Source organism: Helicoverpa armigera, chromosome 7 (genome assembly GCF_030705265.1).
Source record: "Helicoverpa armigera isolate CAAS_96S chromosome 7, ASM3070526v1, whole genome shotgun sequence".
Classification (NCBI taxonomy): Eukaryota; Metazoa; Arthropoda; class Insecta; order Lepidoptera; family Noctuidae; genus Helicoverpa; species Helicoverpa armigera.
This window is the reverse complement of record NC_087126.1, coordinates 11,986,510-12,004,311: the sequence shown is the minus strand read 5'-3', so window position 1 is coordinate 12,004,311 and position 17,802 is coordinate 11,986,510. Positions and strand designations below refer to the sequence as shown.

Below are 17,802 nucleotides of genomic sequence, written 5' to 3'. Positions count from 1 at the left end.
CTTCACCAAATTGACATAATGGGAAAAGGTCACAAAATTTAATAAAGCGAAATAGGATTTGAGCCTTATGTAAATGTATATACGAGTGGCGATTGTTAACTGTTATTGGTGAGGCAACGCTCAAGGGCAGGATTAAATCATATTTCATCGATATTTATTTACTTAAATGTCAGATTTTTCTTTGAGAGCCGTCAAAGAAAAAGTATTTCCTTTTGACGAACTTCTGAAAGAATGAGTTTCAATACATAAAAGTATATTTCGATTCAAAAGCCCAGCTCTAGATATTTTATTTGATTCTCTAAGTATTTACCGTGGTGCTCATTTTTATGTAAATAAAGTTACCATTTTTAGATTTAATAACGTTTCTTAAATAGAACCACTTAATAAAATGCGTCGTTTTCCCCAATTCCCTCGTCGCTCACGGCTTGTTCAATTTCTTTGCTTAAAAAGCGAATTTTAAGTGAGAAAAATAGACGAAAATATTTTACGTGCAATTTGCCTGCTTTAGTAGTTAGAATAAATTCTGAGAGTTAATCTAAAAGCGGCTCACCCTTGACCGTTTGCAAAGTTTTAATACAATTTATAGGCCACGGCCGGAAGTTTATGATTTATTTCTTAAAAGAAAATTATACTTTCATAGACTTTGTTTCATGAACGCGACTTGTTACGGGTGACACACTTTTTGCTTAATTAAAAAGTTGTTTATCGGCTGGATCGAGCCGGGCACCGCCGGATGGAAGCTGTTTGAACCGGTTCCTTGACTGTACAGTTAAGTAGAGACAATTTTCGAGTTGTTTCATCAATTTTTAATAGCCAATGAGGCCGAACGGAACTTTTAATTACGCGTATCATTTCCTGATAAATTCTCCATTTTAATGATACTGCGACACGATATAATGACACAAAGTTCCATTCATAGTAGAAAAGTACTCGGGCAGTTTGTAACCACTTTCCTTGTGAATATTTCATGACGCCACTGAGAATGAATTGTGTAAACTTTGGCAGCTATGAATAATTATAAACTTTCTTGAAAGGTGAATTGTCATAATAATGGCTCCTGAAAAGTTTGCGAGCACGTGAAACGACTTTCTGCTTACTATTATAATGATAATTATTAGCACAGCTTTTGAAAACAGTATCAGAACTGAAGGTTTATAGTATTAAAAGCTTTTATGAATGGAGTGGGTTTATGTTTTTGTTGTCGTGTAGAACATACTAGAGGTGATATAAAATGTTATGTACTAAAATACCCGTGCGTAGGTAGATGCAGCGACATTACATGGTTTAGAGGCGCTCAACCCGCCCGGGGCACTAAACGGGACCCATACTAAAAATATTGTTTTCTCTAACATTTTCCTCACATTTACGATACCTACATAAAAGGCGACCTGCTGTGAAATTTCATTAAAATCGGTACAAACCAACGGCCTTATGACATTGTGACGAATTAAGGCAAAACTCAATGTTTCAGGGGACTCGGAGCTATAAAACCTTATTTTATATTTTATAATATCTTTTTAATGTAAAACGGTGCTCCGAATATAAATTAAAAGGGATCTCGAATGGCGGAAAATATGGAGGTAAACTGAGTTTGAAACAATTAATTAATAACGCAATAATTTTGTACCTAGCAGTTATTTTTGGCGCCAAAGAAGCAATAAAAAATATATAGGAAGGATGCCCGAAAAATCCCAGAGTTTATTTGAATTATTTAGGAACAGTATAGATAGACCGTGATAAGAGGCAGCAGGTATGCAATTCGTTAAGCCAATCTGAAATAATCTAGATTTAAGGACGCTTTTACATTTCTCACTCGCTCAATTTTAGGTAAACTAGCGGCAACACAACGACATTGCGCTCACACACACATACAAGCCATTGTTGGCCAGATTTTGTACATCACTCAACAAAATTTGATACTTGCAAGATTTTTTATGTTATATTATTTTTTTTCGACTATAACTAGTTGTAACTTAGTGTTTGTAAAGGGTTTCTCGATATTGATATGATGATCTTTAAATTTTGTGTGATGTGTTTGTCATCGGATTAAATGAGTACTGGGGTATTCAGCACTAAGTAACCCCTCTATACATAAGTATTTTGGAAGAAAATAAAAACAGTTGTGAGAAATTAAAATGTAATAAAATAAAAATAAAGTAAACAACCAAAAAAATATAAAAACAAAATGACAAAATTAACATATTTTTAAGAATTATTTTTAACGGTCAATATTTTTCTTGAATGTAAACTATGGTCCCTAAGGCTCATAGACCTAGTGTATCGTGGGTCAACCAGTCCTGGAAGTAAACAGGTGTTGTAGAATTTAACTAAATGTCCTTCCATGTTTTCCTTCCAGAACTGGTCGTCTCGTTCCACAAATGCATATCTTATCATTGCCAGTCCATACGGCAAATACGCATTGGTTTTGACCAGTTACTCGTAACTGGTCCTGAATTTGGTAATACCATTTGCTTTTTTTGTTTATTATAAAACCTTCTGAGGTGCATTTCCAAAAGTCAATCCAAAAGTCAAAAAATATCAGAATGGCTGTCACCTTAGGATGCTGAATATCTTTAAAACCACGAGGGTAGCAATAGGTAGCAACTAATGGTAGCTGGTAGCAATTAGGTAGCAACTCTCTATATGTATTTCGAGAGGATCGGTGATTTGTGACGGCGGTCTTGATGCAAACTATTAAAAACGGTTGTCGTGTCTCATTTGTCGTGTTTCCATTATTAATTATGAATTTTAAAAACATTAATTTATATAACATAAATTAAAAAACATTAATTATGAACATACACACACTCATACATACATACGTAGCCTGTCAAAATCATAACTCTTCTTTAGCTTTACCGTAGTTGGGTAAATACCTAAAATGTGTCATTATTTTATTTCTTAACTCCAACATTTTTTTTTTGGTCTATATCCAAATTTTTTAGGCCGAGGCATCTGTAAAAAAATTTACTATTTCATAAAAAAAATTTCGCCATCATGAAATAAATACACATTTTCAAAATCACAACCCCCAAAAATCTTTTAATTGATTACTCATAATATCAAATTATTAAAAAAATGTGCCCGCCATTTTGAATTAAAAAAATATTACTGTCATTTTAATAGGTATCTATTATAGGTATATATTATACAATTCTAATAAGTACGTACGTAAGTACGGCCATCATACAACATGATGGCCGTACTTACTTTTGTTTTGATCCGAAAAAGTATCAACGTATTTCAGTCCCAGTACACAAATCGTTACACTCTTTATCATAGATTTTACGTATTTATTTTTTCCGACAAAGCGATACACCCGTGCTTCCACGAGCGCGTCTGAGCGCGGAATGACGGTCCGAGACGTGCGCATAGCGAAAAAATGTATGAAGAAATTTGAGAGTGATTTTATAATTTATTGTAAATTATAAAGTGGTTTATGTATGTCCAAAAAAAATAGCTGAACGTGTAGAAAAATACATTAGCTGTGATTTTTTTATTATTGGGAGTTATAAATCAACTCCACATTTGGGTTACACGTACTTATTCAGACTCCTTTTTTTGTACTTTTTTATGATTCTTCCGGCGGTGAAAACGAAATTGTGTAAAAAAAAAGTATGGGACTGTGTAATTCTAATACATTTAACGTGGAAATGAATAAATTACCTTTCATTTAATACCATAATATTGTCAAAATTGTAACTGCTTATGTGTCAAAATGGTACCTAAAAAACATTGATATTTGCGAGAAACCGAGCAAGCGTCCTTAAAGATATTTCGACACTACTAGTATTAAAAGAACTCACAACTCACTCATTACGAACTTCGTATTGATTTCTGACACTTACGCGAATATTAGACATTTAGTCTGCCCGTGACCATGGATGCTGTAAAGGATCCGAAACGTCGGGATTAAATAATATTATTATAACCGCGATAAAATCCGTAAAAGTAGTTTTATTTAAATACGAACTTCGTAATTGCATAAGCACACAGAATAAATAACACCATCCATTTAGCACCACAAACAAGCAGCGCACCAATCTAAACGAACAGTCAATACATAGTCTACCGTGCCATTACCGACTAATACAGAATAAATAGCGGGTGGTAGAAACTTGTTGATATATGGCAACACTTGTGGATTTGTTCCACAAGTCTGGCTGTATTGTCATACTGCGGGTGACAGATCTAACGCCACGAGAGGGGGATGGGTGCGGGAGGAGTTGGCGTCTTGCCAACTCGTTACACACCATCATTTTATCGGGAAATAGATCATTGGCAGTTATTTGTTGCCGTTTTAAGTGCTGGAGTAAACCTGATGTATTTAACACTTAGATGTCTCACGAATCATTCAATTTAAGACCATAACTTTGCAGCATTGATAGGTATCTTTAGAGACAATTCTAATTATTTTGCTTTGAGAGAAAATCACGCTGCTTATAAGAGGACTATATATAACTATAATATAAGTCCTAGGCTAGGACTCCTAGAAAATATAAACTAATAAGCCCGACAATAAATATCAAAGTTGTCACATTTGGCTGGGATTTGTCCGTCGTTCCAGTACAGCCATCTGCGAGTGCTTGGCTGGTGTCCAGCGCGGGGTGAAGGAAGGAAGCGAGTGACGCCGGGAGGCAACAGCTGTGTGCTGCCAGGTGCCAGCTTTGTAGCGCTTGGCACCAGAATGTACAGCTTTTTGAAGATTTTTTTGAAACAGTTTCACTGTGAAGAATTTAGTTAAACGAATGAAAGACCAATTCCAACGACATGAATATGTAGATATGTTATGTAGAGATAGATAGGTGAGAAACTATCACGATAGCAGGTGACTTTGAAATAATTAAACAGTTGTAGTTAACACATAGCAGCCGCGCCAATTTATAAAAAATATCAGTCGGTTCAGCTACATAATCATCTGGAAGTTAGGAACATTCGCACAATACAGCCGGTAGTCACGTCGGCTTCTTCCTGTGCCGTCCTATTACCACCACCGACCTACATCCCTGCTTATCCGTACCATCACGCGAGATAATACCGGACCGGCGCCGCCACCGCCGGACACCCGGCGTCCGGCACACGCCGGGGAAGCGACGAAAGATATTATTTTTCGTCGAAAATATTTCTATAAAGCTGCCAAAGGTGTTTTATTGAGGTCCGAGAATAAACTACTGAATTTAGAGCAGACTTCATATCAATAGTAAATATATGACGAAATACATTTCCTAATCATATTCGGGATGAAATAACCATAAAAGGTTGGCCAGTAATACAGTCGTATTGAGCGAGCCATTTCATTCCGTACAACGTACGTACTAGAAAAATATTTCCAGCGATTCAATTTCCACAAGTGTGAGCATTGTCGAATTAAGTCTTCATTTTATAACTTGAATTTTCTTCCCAGTTCCACGTGTACCAGCCCGGGGACGGGGGTACGGAGGGGGAGGATACGCCAAGAATATCATAACTTCAACTATTTCGTAACTGCGGAAACTATTCCGTATCTTAGCAAAATAATATTAGTTTAAATACTACAAGTTCTTGATTGAAGGAGAGTGGAATGAGCTAACTTTATACCTGTATAGAATACGTATATTATATTTAAAGTAACTTACCTAACTTTACCAACGTATCTTATTATATTAAGTACAAAGACTTTCAGTAATTTCTGACAAAAGCGAGGATTTATAACGCTAGGTACAAGAAGAAGATTTACAGCGGTCCCTGGACTCTCAGATAATAATCGCGATTTATGTTCTGAAAGCGCTAGTCAAAACCAGAGCCGAGATTAAGATCCCCGACTTAGAAACATAACGAATACAGATTGCTTTACTAACTTATATAGTCATCTTCAGCAGGTAGGCAGGTATTAAAATTTCGAACCAAGAAGATCCAATCTTTATATATTTTAACCTACTTCCCAAAAAGAAGGGGGTTCTCAATTCGGATGTTTTTACATAAAGTTGACAACCTTCTTTTAAGCAATCCACACGTCACGTCGTCAACTTGTGACGTCACGACGGCCCCGGTCCGTTGCCGTTCCGTCTCATAAATTGACCGGTGTCCAATCCGCGTACATTTAATTAAATCCTGAACCGGCCGAAAAGCTCTGCGGAATTATAAGCGGGCCCTTGCAAATAGGCCTCTAATAGACACGGGGTCCGAGGGGGTGAGGGTGAAGGGAGGGGGTGAATTGCGGTCAGCCGGGGATTAGCAGAAAGTGTTCCGTAGACTATTTGAGCGTGAGGCACGGTGATGTGGGGTCATTTGAAACAAGGGTCGGTTGGATCTTCGGTGGGTAATGCACGTTCAATGGTTGCCATTAGCGAGTTTTATTGCACAGGTCGAGTCAGCGAGTTGAGTTTCTGACTTCTTTTTATCGAAGCTGACATTAAATTGATTTTCTGTACACAATATTTACTCTTTGGTGTTATGCGAGGTAGTAGCAAGCATAAACTAGAACAATAAAGCTGGATGGTCGATTTCGTAAAACCTAATGTTTTTACGTTTACAATCAGTTTTAGTACGCCATTCACGTCGTATGTTTGTAACAATATTTCGACGGAGACACAAAAGTATCCTCAAGAGACTATTGTATTCATTCAATTCGTTGTAGTTCGCAGTATTCCCTATAGTCTAGCTAAAACTACATTAGGAGATTCCGTCCCAGACGATTAGGAACTCCCAAAATCCAATTTGTATGCGGCTCAATACAGAAAATCAGCTAAATAAAATAAAACTAAATATTATCAAGGCATTAGGGCGCTCGCATTCGCCGGAGGGACGCGGGTTCGACCCCGGGGGATGTAATTGCGTACGGATGTTAAGGGAAAGCGAATCCACCTGTAATCCTTATACTTTCCATTCAATTACTATTTACATAATGCTAAGATTTAGTCTGAGTGGTTCCTCTAAGTTTATTTAACTTTTATCTATCTCGCTGAAATCTATGTTGTTCAATCTAGATATGTATATTCAGTGTGTATATACAGAGAGTTCCATCGGGAACATTTACTTAGTTTAATAATAATTCCAGACGGCTTACTGTTTCAATTAGTATCCAGACGTATTTGCTAAACTTGTGGGCACAAATTAAATCAATACCTAGGTAGATTGCTAGGGTCTGGAATTCGAGATTATAATAACATAGTCTTAGTTATCTCAAGCCATGTGTATTTGGTACATGAAGCAGATAGTTAAGTAATCTTTGGCGGCTTAACTTGGGTTATAACCGGGATTGTTATAATTAGTTCTGATATTCAGTCTTAGTACCACCACATTGTTAAGTTGAATTATCTATACTAATTAATATTATAGAGGTGAAGAATTTGTCTGTAAATACTATACAGATTCTAAAAAAAAAACAGTGCTACAAAGTCAAAGTCAAATCATTTTATTTCATTTAGGCCTTCACAAGCACTTATGAACGTCAAAAGCCCATTATCGAGAATGGCCGTAGGGTACTTTTTATCTAGGTGTGCGAAGTAATCAAAAAATGAAAGGAAGCAGAAGGAGAAGCCAGTATTATAAAATATTCAACTCCTAATATCTAATCAAAGTAAAAGATCAAGTGTGAGTTTAAATTTCAAAAAGTCAACAGGCACCAAACTGTTTTACTATAAAAGTTTAATTGTTCCCCCGCCCCTCCACCCCGAGTGGATCACTCTGAGCCACTTATATCGGCACAAAAGCGGATATAACCGGTTCGCGGCGGTTCGCGCCGGACACAACCGCCGAACATTTAGCCACTCGAGTTGGGAAAAGCTTCCAAGAAGTGGCGCCTGTTTGTCGAGCGCTTACTGACGACAACCACCTATTGACAGCTTTGTCATTTAGGTTTTAAGGCCTCTGTAATACCTACAGGCTTAGAAGTATTCAAAGAAATGGCAAAAAGAAAGTCTTGAGATGGACTGCTGTGTGGAAAAGATTACTCGTACAAAAGTACTTATTCATTGGTTTACCATTCGTGCTAAGTGTCTGAACATGAATAAAATGGCTAACATAGTCCTCATATCATAAAACTAAAGTATACCTTACATTTAATATCTGCTATTATAGAATTGCTATCGCTACCAATACCGCTTTACATTCATACACGACTGGACCGATACTCGAATAAAATGTAAACACTATTTTTACGAGCGGCCGATAGCGTCCGAACTGTTTGCGTATTTATGAGGCGACCGTACTAAAGGGCTCGTAAATAGCGTGTTATGCTGACCCCGCATGATGGGAATAACTCGATCACTGGCGGTGACAGCCTTGTCTAATACATACTCAGCCTCCACTACGCGGAATAAATTCTAATTCATAGATCATAGAGCATCTTGAGACCTAGGTCAATATGGACGTTCTTTATACAGCAAAATGATAGGTAAACGGTTTGGTAAATGACAACTTATGTACGAAAACTTTATGCTTACAATGTTGTCGTGCTGATAAGAATCCAAAAGCGGTCAAAAATGATTTTGAGAACAATTGAGGACAGCTGTAGTGTGTAGCTAGGTCGAAAGTGTCGATAGATAAGTTAATATGTAATAACTACTGATAAACTGTTGCTGAGCACTATTTTGTATGAGTCTATGTGGTGTGGAGCCCACTAAGTTATTGCTACGACATGACCACTCCAGTGCTTTGACGAAAACTTTACATTGTTGCAAAGAGAAATCTAATGAACGATAAAAAATTTAAATATCTTATTCCTCATTTAACAAAGTTTACGAGACAAGCAAGGCATTATCATTGCTTATTTCTTATTTCTTAAGAAATCTCTTTCAACAGGCCCGCTATGGGTGAGTTAGAATAAAAAAGGGATATGGATATCCTATCTCCCAACTAAATATACAAAAGGAAATAACGGATATTGTAATCGTATGAACTTTCTCCTAGCAACATCTGGAAGACAGATAGGCGCGTGACCCCACCGAACACGCGATTCGGTGCAGGTATCATATGTCAGCTGACCTCAGATACAGTGCAGCTCTTACATTGCACTCATTTGTTTTCATTAATGAGCGGAATTTTTATACTTTCATTAACGATATGTTTTTATGAGAGTAAGATATTTATGGGAGATTGTTATTGACGTATATCACTCGAATAGTAAACGATTGGCAGTCAAGCCCTATCAGCATAGCTCTACCTTACCTGTTGCCTAAACTAAGTTCTTTAACTTGGCTAGTCGCTAAACTAGGTTATATGATGTGAAAAGGATACATTCTGAGGTTGCCGCCTTTGTCGCCTATGGCGAGCAGCTTCTGTATGGGATCCCATGCTAGTGCCGTTGGCGAGAACGGGAACCCGTGCCGAAATGTCTGTAAACAAACAGAAAGCAACCGTTAAAAACGATGTTTGTTCAAATTATACACAACATAACATTCGAACATGAAAGAGTTCCAACACAAATAAATACAAACTCTTTATACCCGGAAAACCAAAGACCAGTCGTTATAAATGAAAAAGAAAAACAAACAAGCAATTTGAAAATCGAACACCTAACATCGGAATTGGGTTCGGATTTCAAATGTACACATCGGCGACCATCAGCCGCCATGCCGAATATAGGAAACAATTCATTATGTTTATTTATTTTCATTTGAAACGCTTTCACGCTTACGGGATTTAACGGGTCGGGGTGAAACGCGCAGATATCTTAAAATAAAATGCGAGAGAACAGGCGTTTTCACGTCGGGTTAACATTCGCCCCGCGGGACGCAGATAATCGTAACAAGGTAAAATTGATCATTTAAAAACGTGGCTGTTGCGAAATAAGCTTTTCAAAATGTTTCTCTTGATTTATGAGCGAGTAAAGTAATGAGTTGGAACACTTTGTTCAATATAAAGATTCATTGTTATAAGGGTCTTGCTGATAAATTGTACATAATGGTAATTTGGGCCGTTTTTTAGCTTTTATGCCTGAAGAAAGCCATTACGTTTTTCACATGATTTATGTATTTCTTCTCGAGTATATTATCATGTGGGTAAAGTAGGTACATGTGTAGTGGAAGCTGAAAAAAATTGGCATAGGTAATGGATAACGATATCAAACGTTAGGTTCATAAGAAGACATGAATGACATAACGGTATGAACTTTAAGACCTTATCAACTGTTATTAATTTGCAATTTACTGATATGCAACATTGTAGCGCTTTGTTTTGGCAACGGATAATGTTATCTAGAGCATGTGTCATTGTGTGTCGGTCGGATGAGACGCCGGGGGGCGTGGACCTCCTCTGGGATATAACTCAATCTGTGGTTTGATCACTAGATTCTTATCACTGTTATTGCAATGTATTAGAGTGATATTGTAATTACAATAACATACTTATAAATCAATAACACATAAATTAAAAAGCACAGTTCTTATCAGGTAATGAATAGTTCTTAAGATGCATCAGCATTGTTTGTCCTGATCCAGTTTAAACCGGTTAAGTACTCGAGTATGCAGATTATGACTCGCATGGCAACAGGGCCGTTAGCACTTTCACAGTAAATAAAGCAATTAGATAAAAGTGGCCTGACCCAAGGAAATAATAGGAGTTAACCCTTAACGCAATAACACGCGATAAAGGCTTGCATCATACAAAGCTCATAGTCAACAAAAAACACATCAATCACAAAAACATTGGTAGGCTGAACCACATCTATTTATTTACGAGTTCAATAGTGCTAGAGGTACTTTTTCAATACATTAAACAGAAGACGTATGCTTATGAGTGTGCATTTATAATATTTTATTTGCCAGAATGAACAGATTTTCACCCCCTAAAGTTAGTTGAGAAGTGAAACTGAGGGGAAATTCTATTATGTATCAATCAATATATTATAGGTACTGTTGCTTATATCGCCTATACAGTTTCCTTCAAGATGACGTTCTTTAGTCTTTCCTTATTGATCCTACATTAAGGGGCTTTTTCAACCAAGTTACTTTTATCAAACCAAATATTACTAAAGTCACCATTGTTGCCACCCTGTCGGCTGAAGACTTAGGACATGTATTATTTATGACAACATTTTATGCTATTAAAAATAAGGTAGCTGTTTTCCTTGCGAGCTTTTCAAAGAATCCTTTCTGGAATGTTGATACACACTCATAAATAAGTGCCGACATGTTGTCACTAAAGGTTATTATAAAGATGTAAAGGTTTGCTCCTTCTCCTTTGACGGAGCACCTTTTTGTGCGCGTAATGGAACGAGCTCGTAATACCTACGAGACTACCAGTCAACTCCACTCAAAAGCGTGATTGATGGATAAACTACACAGCATCTTAAGTGTAGCGAGTAACACTATATTAACTAACAGAAAAGACTGTATTTCTAAAAAAAATATGTTACAAAATCCTTAAGAACCCACCAATTCAGCCTTAAATTACAAGCCATAAAGCATGCTCAAGAATTCACATAAAATAAAAATAAATTTAGCTTCCAGCCGCGATATGTCGTCTTTACGAGTTGAAGCACCTGTTTTACTGCAAATGAAGGTAATTCCGAGGCCGTGAGCCTCCTGCCTCCGCCTGCGTCTCCTAGCGAGCTCACCGGAGGACATCACACTGCAAGAGGTTATCTTGACGAAAAAAACAACAATAATAATGACGTGCGCGCAGATAGTGCTGAGACAAATACGCTGGATGAGTATAAAAGGCGTCTGCGAGGTGAGAAGTGCACAGTTGTGGTGCAGCGGCAATCATGCGAGTTCTTCTGGTTTTGGCCGCGCTGGCGGTGGCGGCCGCCTCCGTCGTCAAGGATGATGGCACAGTCCTCATCGGCAAAGACAACATGGGTGAGTAGCTTCTGCTAACTTCTAATGCCTTACTCTTCTACAACTTGTGCTGTTGCAACTGATTCATCGCAAGGCATTTGTCCAAAATAGTTGCCACAATATTCATGATAGGTCTAACGAGTAGTTTCAGCAAACAGGAGTTTGTTTATTTTGATCCGACAATAACTTTGTTTGTCTGTCTGTCTATTACTCAAATGATTCTAGACTAAGTTATAGTCTGTTAAATGAACAATTCAAAAAAAGTTTGAATCCGCGAAAGCCAGTTACATGTCTCCCTCAATATAATGTGTATCTTTGCTCAGTTGGTCTACTGTACAATCTAGTCAGAAATAGAAACAAATTAATCAAGTTGTAAAGACGTGTTTTGATTGCGTTGAACTTTGTTTAATAAAAAATATGATTAAATTCTCGACACAAATTGTAAAACCTCAATAGCAATTGCTTGAAAAGAAAATGGAAATGTCAAAACAAGATCCTGAAGCCCTAGAGGAAATCAAAATTGAAACAAGATTGCGTAATTTGAATCGAAATTGGATATTACGCCCAACATTAAACTTGGACAATCATCCGGCCTTTTAATTAATTACACAGTATACTATAGTGTTAAATATTTTGTTACACGTGGGGGTCTAAATGTGTATTTGTTTTTTCAGTAAACATGGACATTAAGATGAAGGAGCTGTGCATCCTGAAACTGCTGAACCACATCCTGCAGCCGACCATGTACGACGACATCCGCGAGGTGGCGCGCGAGTGGACCATCGAGGATAACATGGACAAATACTTGGTAAGTCCTAGGAAAATAAAACTGATACCTTTATTATAATTTAAGAAAGGCGATGAGCTCATAAGTACATGTAATATTGCAGAAGACAGATGTCGTGAAGAAGTTCATCGACACGTTCAAGATGGGTATGCTCCCTCGCGGCGAGGTGTTCGTCACCAATAATGAGCTGCACATCGAGCAGGCCGTCAAGGTCTTCAAGATCTTGTTCTTCGCCAAGGACTTCGACGTGTTCATCAGGACCGCCTGCTGGCTGAGAGAGCGCATCAACGGAGGCATGTTTGTGTATGCCCTCACCGCCTGCGTGTTCCACAGAACTGACTGCCGCGGCATCACCCTTCCCGCCCCATACGAGATCTACCCTTACTTATTCGTCGACAGCCATATCATCAACAAGGCTATGATGATGAAGATGACCAAAGCCGCTACTGACCCCGTCCTGATGGACTACTATGGCATCAGGGTGACTGACAAGAACCTGGTCGTGATCGACTGGCGCAAGGGAGTCCGCCACACCCTCAACGAAGCTGACCGCATCTCGTACTTCACCGAGGATATCGACCTGAACACCTACATGTACTACTTGCACATGAGCTACCCCTTCTGGATGACGGACGATATGTACACCGTCAACAAGGAGCGCCGCGGAGAGATCCTCAGCTACGCCAACATGCAGCTGCTGGCCAGGCTACGTCTGGAGCGCCTCTGTCACGAGATGTGCGACATCAAGGCAATGATGTGGAACGAGCCGCTCAAGACCGGCTACTGGCCTAAGATCCGCCTGCACACTGGAGACGAGTTGCCCGTGCGTAGCAACAACATGGTTGTTCTGACCAAGGACAACGTCAAGATCAAGCGTATGCTGGATGACGTGGAGAGGATTATCCGCGATGGCATCCTTACTGGCAAGATTGAACGCGTAAGTACTACTTATGTGATTAGATATTATAACTATCATTTTTATGAACATAAAGTTTTACTAAAATAATAATGTTTTTTGTAGCGCGACGGAAAGGTTATCACCCTGAAGAAGCCCGAAGACATTGAGAACCTGGCTCGCCTGGTGCTGGGTGGCATGGGACTGGTCAATGATGACGCCAAGTTCATGCACTTGATGCACCTCATGAAGAAAATGCTCAGCTACAACACGCACAACTTCAACAAGTAAGTACCACGAACGAAATCTTTCAATTCTACCACAATCACAAAATATCACATTGAATACAATGTGGCATACATATACCTCTATATTAAAAAAAATCTTACAGAATCAGTCAACAATAATAATTAATGAACAACACAACGTTTACAGATACACGTATGTGCCGACCGCCTTGGACATGTACACGACATGCATGCGCGACCCCGTTTTCTGGAGGCTGATGAAGCGCGTCGCTGAAACATTCGTCCTGTTCAAGAACATGCTGCCCAAGTACACCCGCGAGGACTTCGACTTCCCCGGCGTCAAGGTCGACCGCTTGACCACTGACAAACTCGTCACCTTCATGGATGAGTACGACATGGATATCACCAACGCTGTCTTCCTTGACGACGCTGAGATGAAGAAGAAGCGCTCCGACATGGTGATGGTAGCGCGCATGCGCCGCCTCAACCATCACCCCTTCAAGATCACCGTCGATGTCACCTCTGACAAGACCGTGGACGCTGTGGTCCGCATCTTCCTTGGTCCCAAATATGACTGCCTCGGACGCCTCATGAGTGTCAACGACAAACGCCTTGATATGGTTGAAATCGACACTTTCATGTATAAACTGGAAACTGGCAAGAACACCATCGTTCGCAACTCTTTGGAGATGCACGGAGTCATTGAACAGAGGCCATGGACCCGTCGCGTTCTGAACAACATGGTAGACACTGTCGGCATGATCAGTAAGACCGTTGATGTTGAGAGCTGGTGGTTCAAGACCCGCGTTGGTTTCCCGCACAGACTGCTCCTGCCTCTTGGTCGCCGTGGTGGTATGCCTCTGCAGATGTTCGTGATCATCACCCCAGTCAAGACCAACCTGCTCCTGCCTACCGTTGACATGAACATCATGAAGGAGCGCAAGACTTGTCGCTGGAGCGTGTGCTTCGACACGATGCCGCTCGGCTTCCCCTTCGACAGGCAGATCGACATGACTCACTTCTACACCAACAACATGAAGTTCACCGACGTGATGGTGTACAGGAAGGACCTGGGCATGTCCAACTCCGTGAAGGACATTGACATGTCCGACATGGTGATGAAGAAGGACGACCTCACCTACCTCGACAACGACATGTTGGTCAGGTGGTCCTACAAGGACGTCATGATGATGAGCAAAGACGATATGATGCGAATGTAACTCTAAACTTAAGCAACCCTCTGTTGATTGTAAAATAAATAGCACCCTATAAATGTACTGTCTTTTTTCAATTAACTCGTCGGTGAACACTCTGAACATATCTGAGCTGTACATCTGTATGCTGGCACAAGTTTCACTGCAACTAATGGATTCCTCTAAAATTCATCTCTCCGTCCGCGGAGCGCAAATAAAATAGAAACACAAAATTTCAATTAACTTGTTCGCAAGGCGAGAAAAGTTGGGAAACTAACAAGATTTAGTATTTTAAGCCCGTTGGGGGAATATAAAGAATGTCTTGTTTTTTAATAAAAGTTTTCGTTTAATTGGTATTTCATAAATAATTGGGAACTCGGTAATAGGTCCGAAAACAAATCGGCAAGGGACGGCCGAAGTCTGGCGAAGTGTGTCCTAAATAAACAAATAAAGTTAGAGCAAACATTTAGAGTCCCTTTGATCCCGGACTGAGGACTGAGACCCTTCGAGACAGCCTTTTCTTATTTCACATTTATTTACGAGCTGTGGACTTGGACGCAAATAAAACTAGCCATTTTTGGAGCCGCCACAGCGACATGACAAATGGTCCTGTTTAATTAGACAAAGGCCTGTTTCCTTACAAAGGACTTGCTTTGAAAAGGAATTATTTATTTAAATATTATTTTACTTTATGACAATGATAAAGAGAAAGGATGTTCTCTCCAACTGAGAGTAAAATGTATACTTTTAATAAAATGAAAAGAATATCTTCCTAGAAACTTGAGCTCACAAAATAACTCAAAGAAACACATCTTTTATCAGAATCCTTCCGAACCAATTCATAGAAGAAAAATCTTGTCAAAATGTCAAACAATTGAACATCGTTGAACGCTGTTCATTTGAACAAGTTAATATCCTATTACTGAGTGACAGACGTTTGAGAAAAGATTTCATTTTCCATTCCGAATAGGATTCGAAGCGATTATAATTTGTTCCAATTACAGGCGAGGATCGAAGGCTACAGGGAAATCTCGTGTCTTACAGTACTGTTCGACAGGCAGGTAAAATATAAATGAACATTGTTTTAAAAATACCGTTTTGTTTTTGATTGTGAATCATTTGAAATGTAATTTAGGGAAATTGTAACAACATAATTTGTGTTTTATTACAAGCACATCCCTCAGTTTGCTCTTAATGGAGATGTGCACAAAGGCATTGCAAACAGTACTCCAATAAACATTGCAACGTTAAAATAGTACAAGCAAAGCATTTGTTTGCAAAGTAATTCAATCCGGAGTGGTATCGCAAAGCAAGCGGGAATACTTGGCATACAGCAGAGCACAGGCCACGGCTCGCAACAATTGCTACATTAACATTCCTGTGCTATCGGAGCGATCGCGCCGCTCGTACGTGCGGCGAGTACTCGCGCGAGTTGCCGCGGCCACGTGCCGCCATATTGCAATTACATCACTGACAGGAATCTACGCGATCCGTTAAATATATTTTGAATAAGTTTCCGCTTTGTTCGGCCGCATAGCTGAAGCTCGGCCGATATTTCATTTAGCGTGCATGGTCGGCCGTCGGCCATCGGCCGTGCATGCTCGTGCACTATGTAAGATTTTCAATGATTCTGGTCTTTTTGTACAGACTTTAATAGAGATGGACGTTAAATTAAATTCTTTACTGTGGATTCTTTCACGTGATTGAAAAGTTTCGTTTTATTCAAAAAATGGATCGGTATTTAATTACATTCTTGCTTTCATCGATTACAATTTGTACAAGCGACTTATTTATCCCCCAATTAGACATAATCATTAAGTCCCTGAAACACTACTTTATCATTATAATTTATCGTCCTTATTTAAGTGTTATATACAGTTACCGGCACGGATGTCGGGCCCTGACCTTCACCTGCGCACAAGCGATTTACTGCCTTATTGCCTTATGCGTACGGGTGCGCAAAGCGATCCCCACTCTTCCGCCGAGAGCCCGACATCCGTGCCGGTAACTGTACTAATTATAAATTACACGTTACCGCGCACTCACTAGAGGCTGAAATCCGCGGTTTTCATGAATGTGTGTTGAGTCGCGATCACACATAACTTATGTATCAGTATATACGGCGCTACATATTACTTGCTTGAATAACTTAATTACATCTCCACCACGCTCCATGTAACATACGCACGGAATTACCATCTTTATATGTACGAGATAAGGATGAATCTCGTGTGTGGCAGGTTTGGGCATTAAATACGCTTCAATCACAGTCGGTAATTTCCGATGGCGTTTTGTGGATTTGCTGAGTTTCCATTATATGAGACAGTGTGAAGAAAATTGAGCTATTACGCTTAACGTGTATGTCTTTTCATAATGTAATCTTTAAGGGAAAATAGGAGATAAAAAAATGGGGAAAAGCTCTGATAGAAATATCGGTATTATAAACCGGTTAGTGACTAGGACATAGCATAGTTGCATATTATGTCTATAGTCAGGCATTTTAAGTCACCCACCCATACGTTATGTTACAAAACTGTTTACAAGTTAAAATTCTTGCTCAAACTGTTGTTACATTTCATGGCGTGTTCCATAATGTTCCTTCATAGAGTAAACGACTGGTTTTCTATATATAAAAAAAAACTAATTGCAAATATCTGGATTCCTATTCAAAGCATAAACATGTAGTGGGTGTCGGGACGTAAGTCGACGCATCCTTCGGCGAGCGCCATGAAATATGCATCATTGTCGCGACCCACTTCTGCTCCGTCGGGTCCGTGACAGCCGACAGCGAATCCGATCCGACCCCATCGGACGTACACGGTAAATAACGACAAGGCCAATCATTCCCGACGTCATATTGTAACGTACGAGTGCAACACTACCAATATAAATCGTTCAACTTTTCAACCACAAATAGACG

General features: G+C 39.3%; 2 protein-coding genes across 2 annotated transcripts in view; one reads left to right on the top strand and one right to left on the bottom strand.

Moving 5' to 3' along the window:
* LOC110372784 (syntaxin-binding protein 5) overlaps window positions 1-17,802 on the bottom strand; it is a 199,404-nt gene that overhangs the window by 39,360 nt on the left and 142,242 nt on the right. The window contains 1 exon segment of the mRNA XM_049847691.2: window positions 9,217-9,314. Coding sequence (XP_049703648.2) covers window positions 9,217-9,314 — 98 coding nt within the window.
* LOC110372266 (basic juvenile hormone-suppressible protein 1) lies at window positions 11,629-14,966 on the top strand. The gene is made up of 5 exons (XM_021328869.3): window positions 11,629-11,780; window positions 12,434-12,567; window positions 12,650-13,483; window positions 13,568-13,728; window positions 13,877-14,966. The coding sequence occupies exons 1-5, from the start codon at window positions 11,687-11,689 to the stop codon at window positions 14,907-14,909; spliced, it is 2,256 nt and encodes a 751-aa protein (XP_021184544.3). The 5' UTR covers window positions 11,629-11,686; the 3' UTR covers window positions 14,910-14,966.

What these genes read in the sequence shown, in the direction of transcription:
- LOC110372266 (XM_021328869.3), top strand. Translation starts at nt 11,687, where the DNA reads ATGCGAGTTCTTCTGGTTTTGGCCGCGCTGGCGGTGGCGGCCGCCTCC. An exon ending in CATCGGCAAAGACAACATGG is followed by an intron (nt 11,781 to 12,433) that starts GTGAGTAGCTTC and finishes TTGTTTTTTCAG; the next exon opens with TAAACATGGACATTAAGATG. An exon ending in ATAACATGGACAAATACTTG is followed by an intron (nt 12,568 to 12,649) that starts GTAAGTCCTAGG and finishes GTAATATTGCAG; the next exon opens with AAGACAGATGTCGTGAAGAA.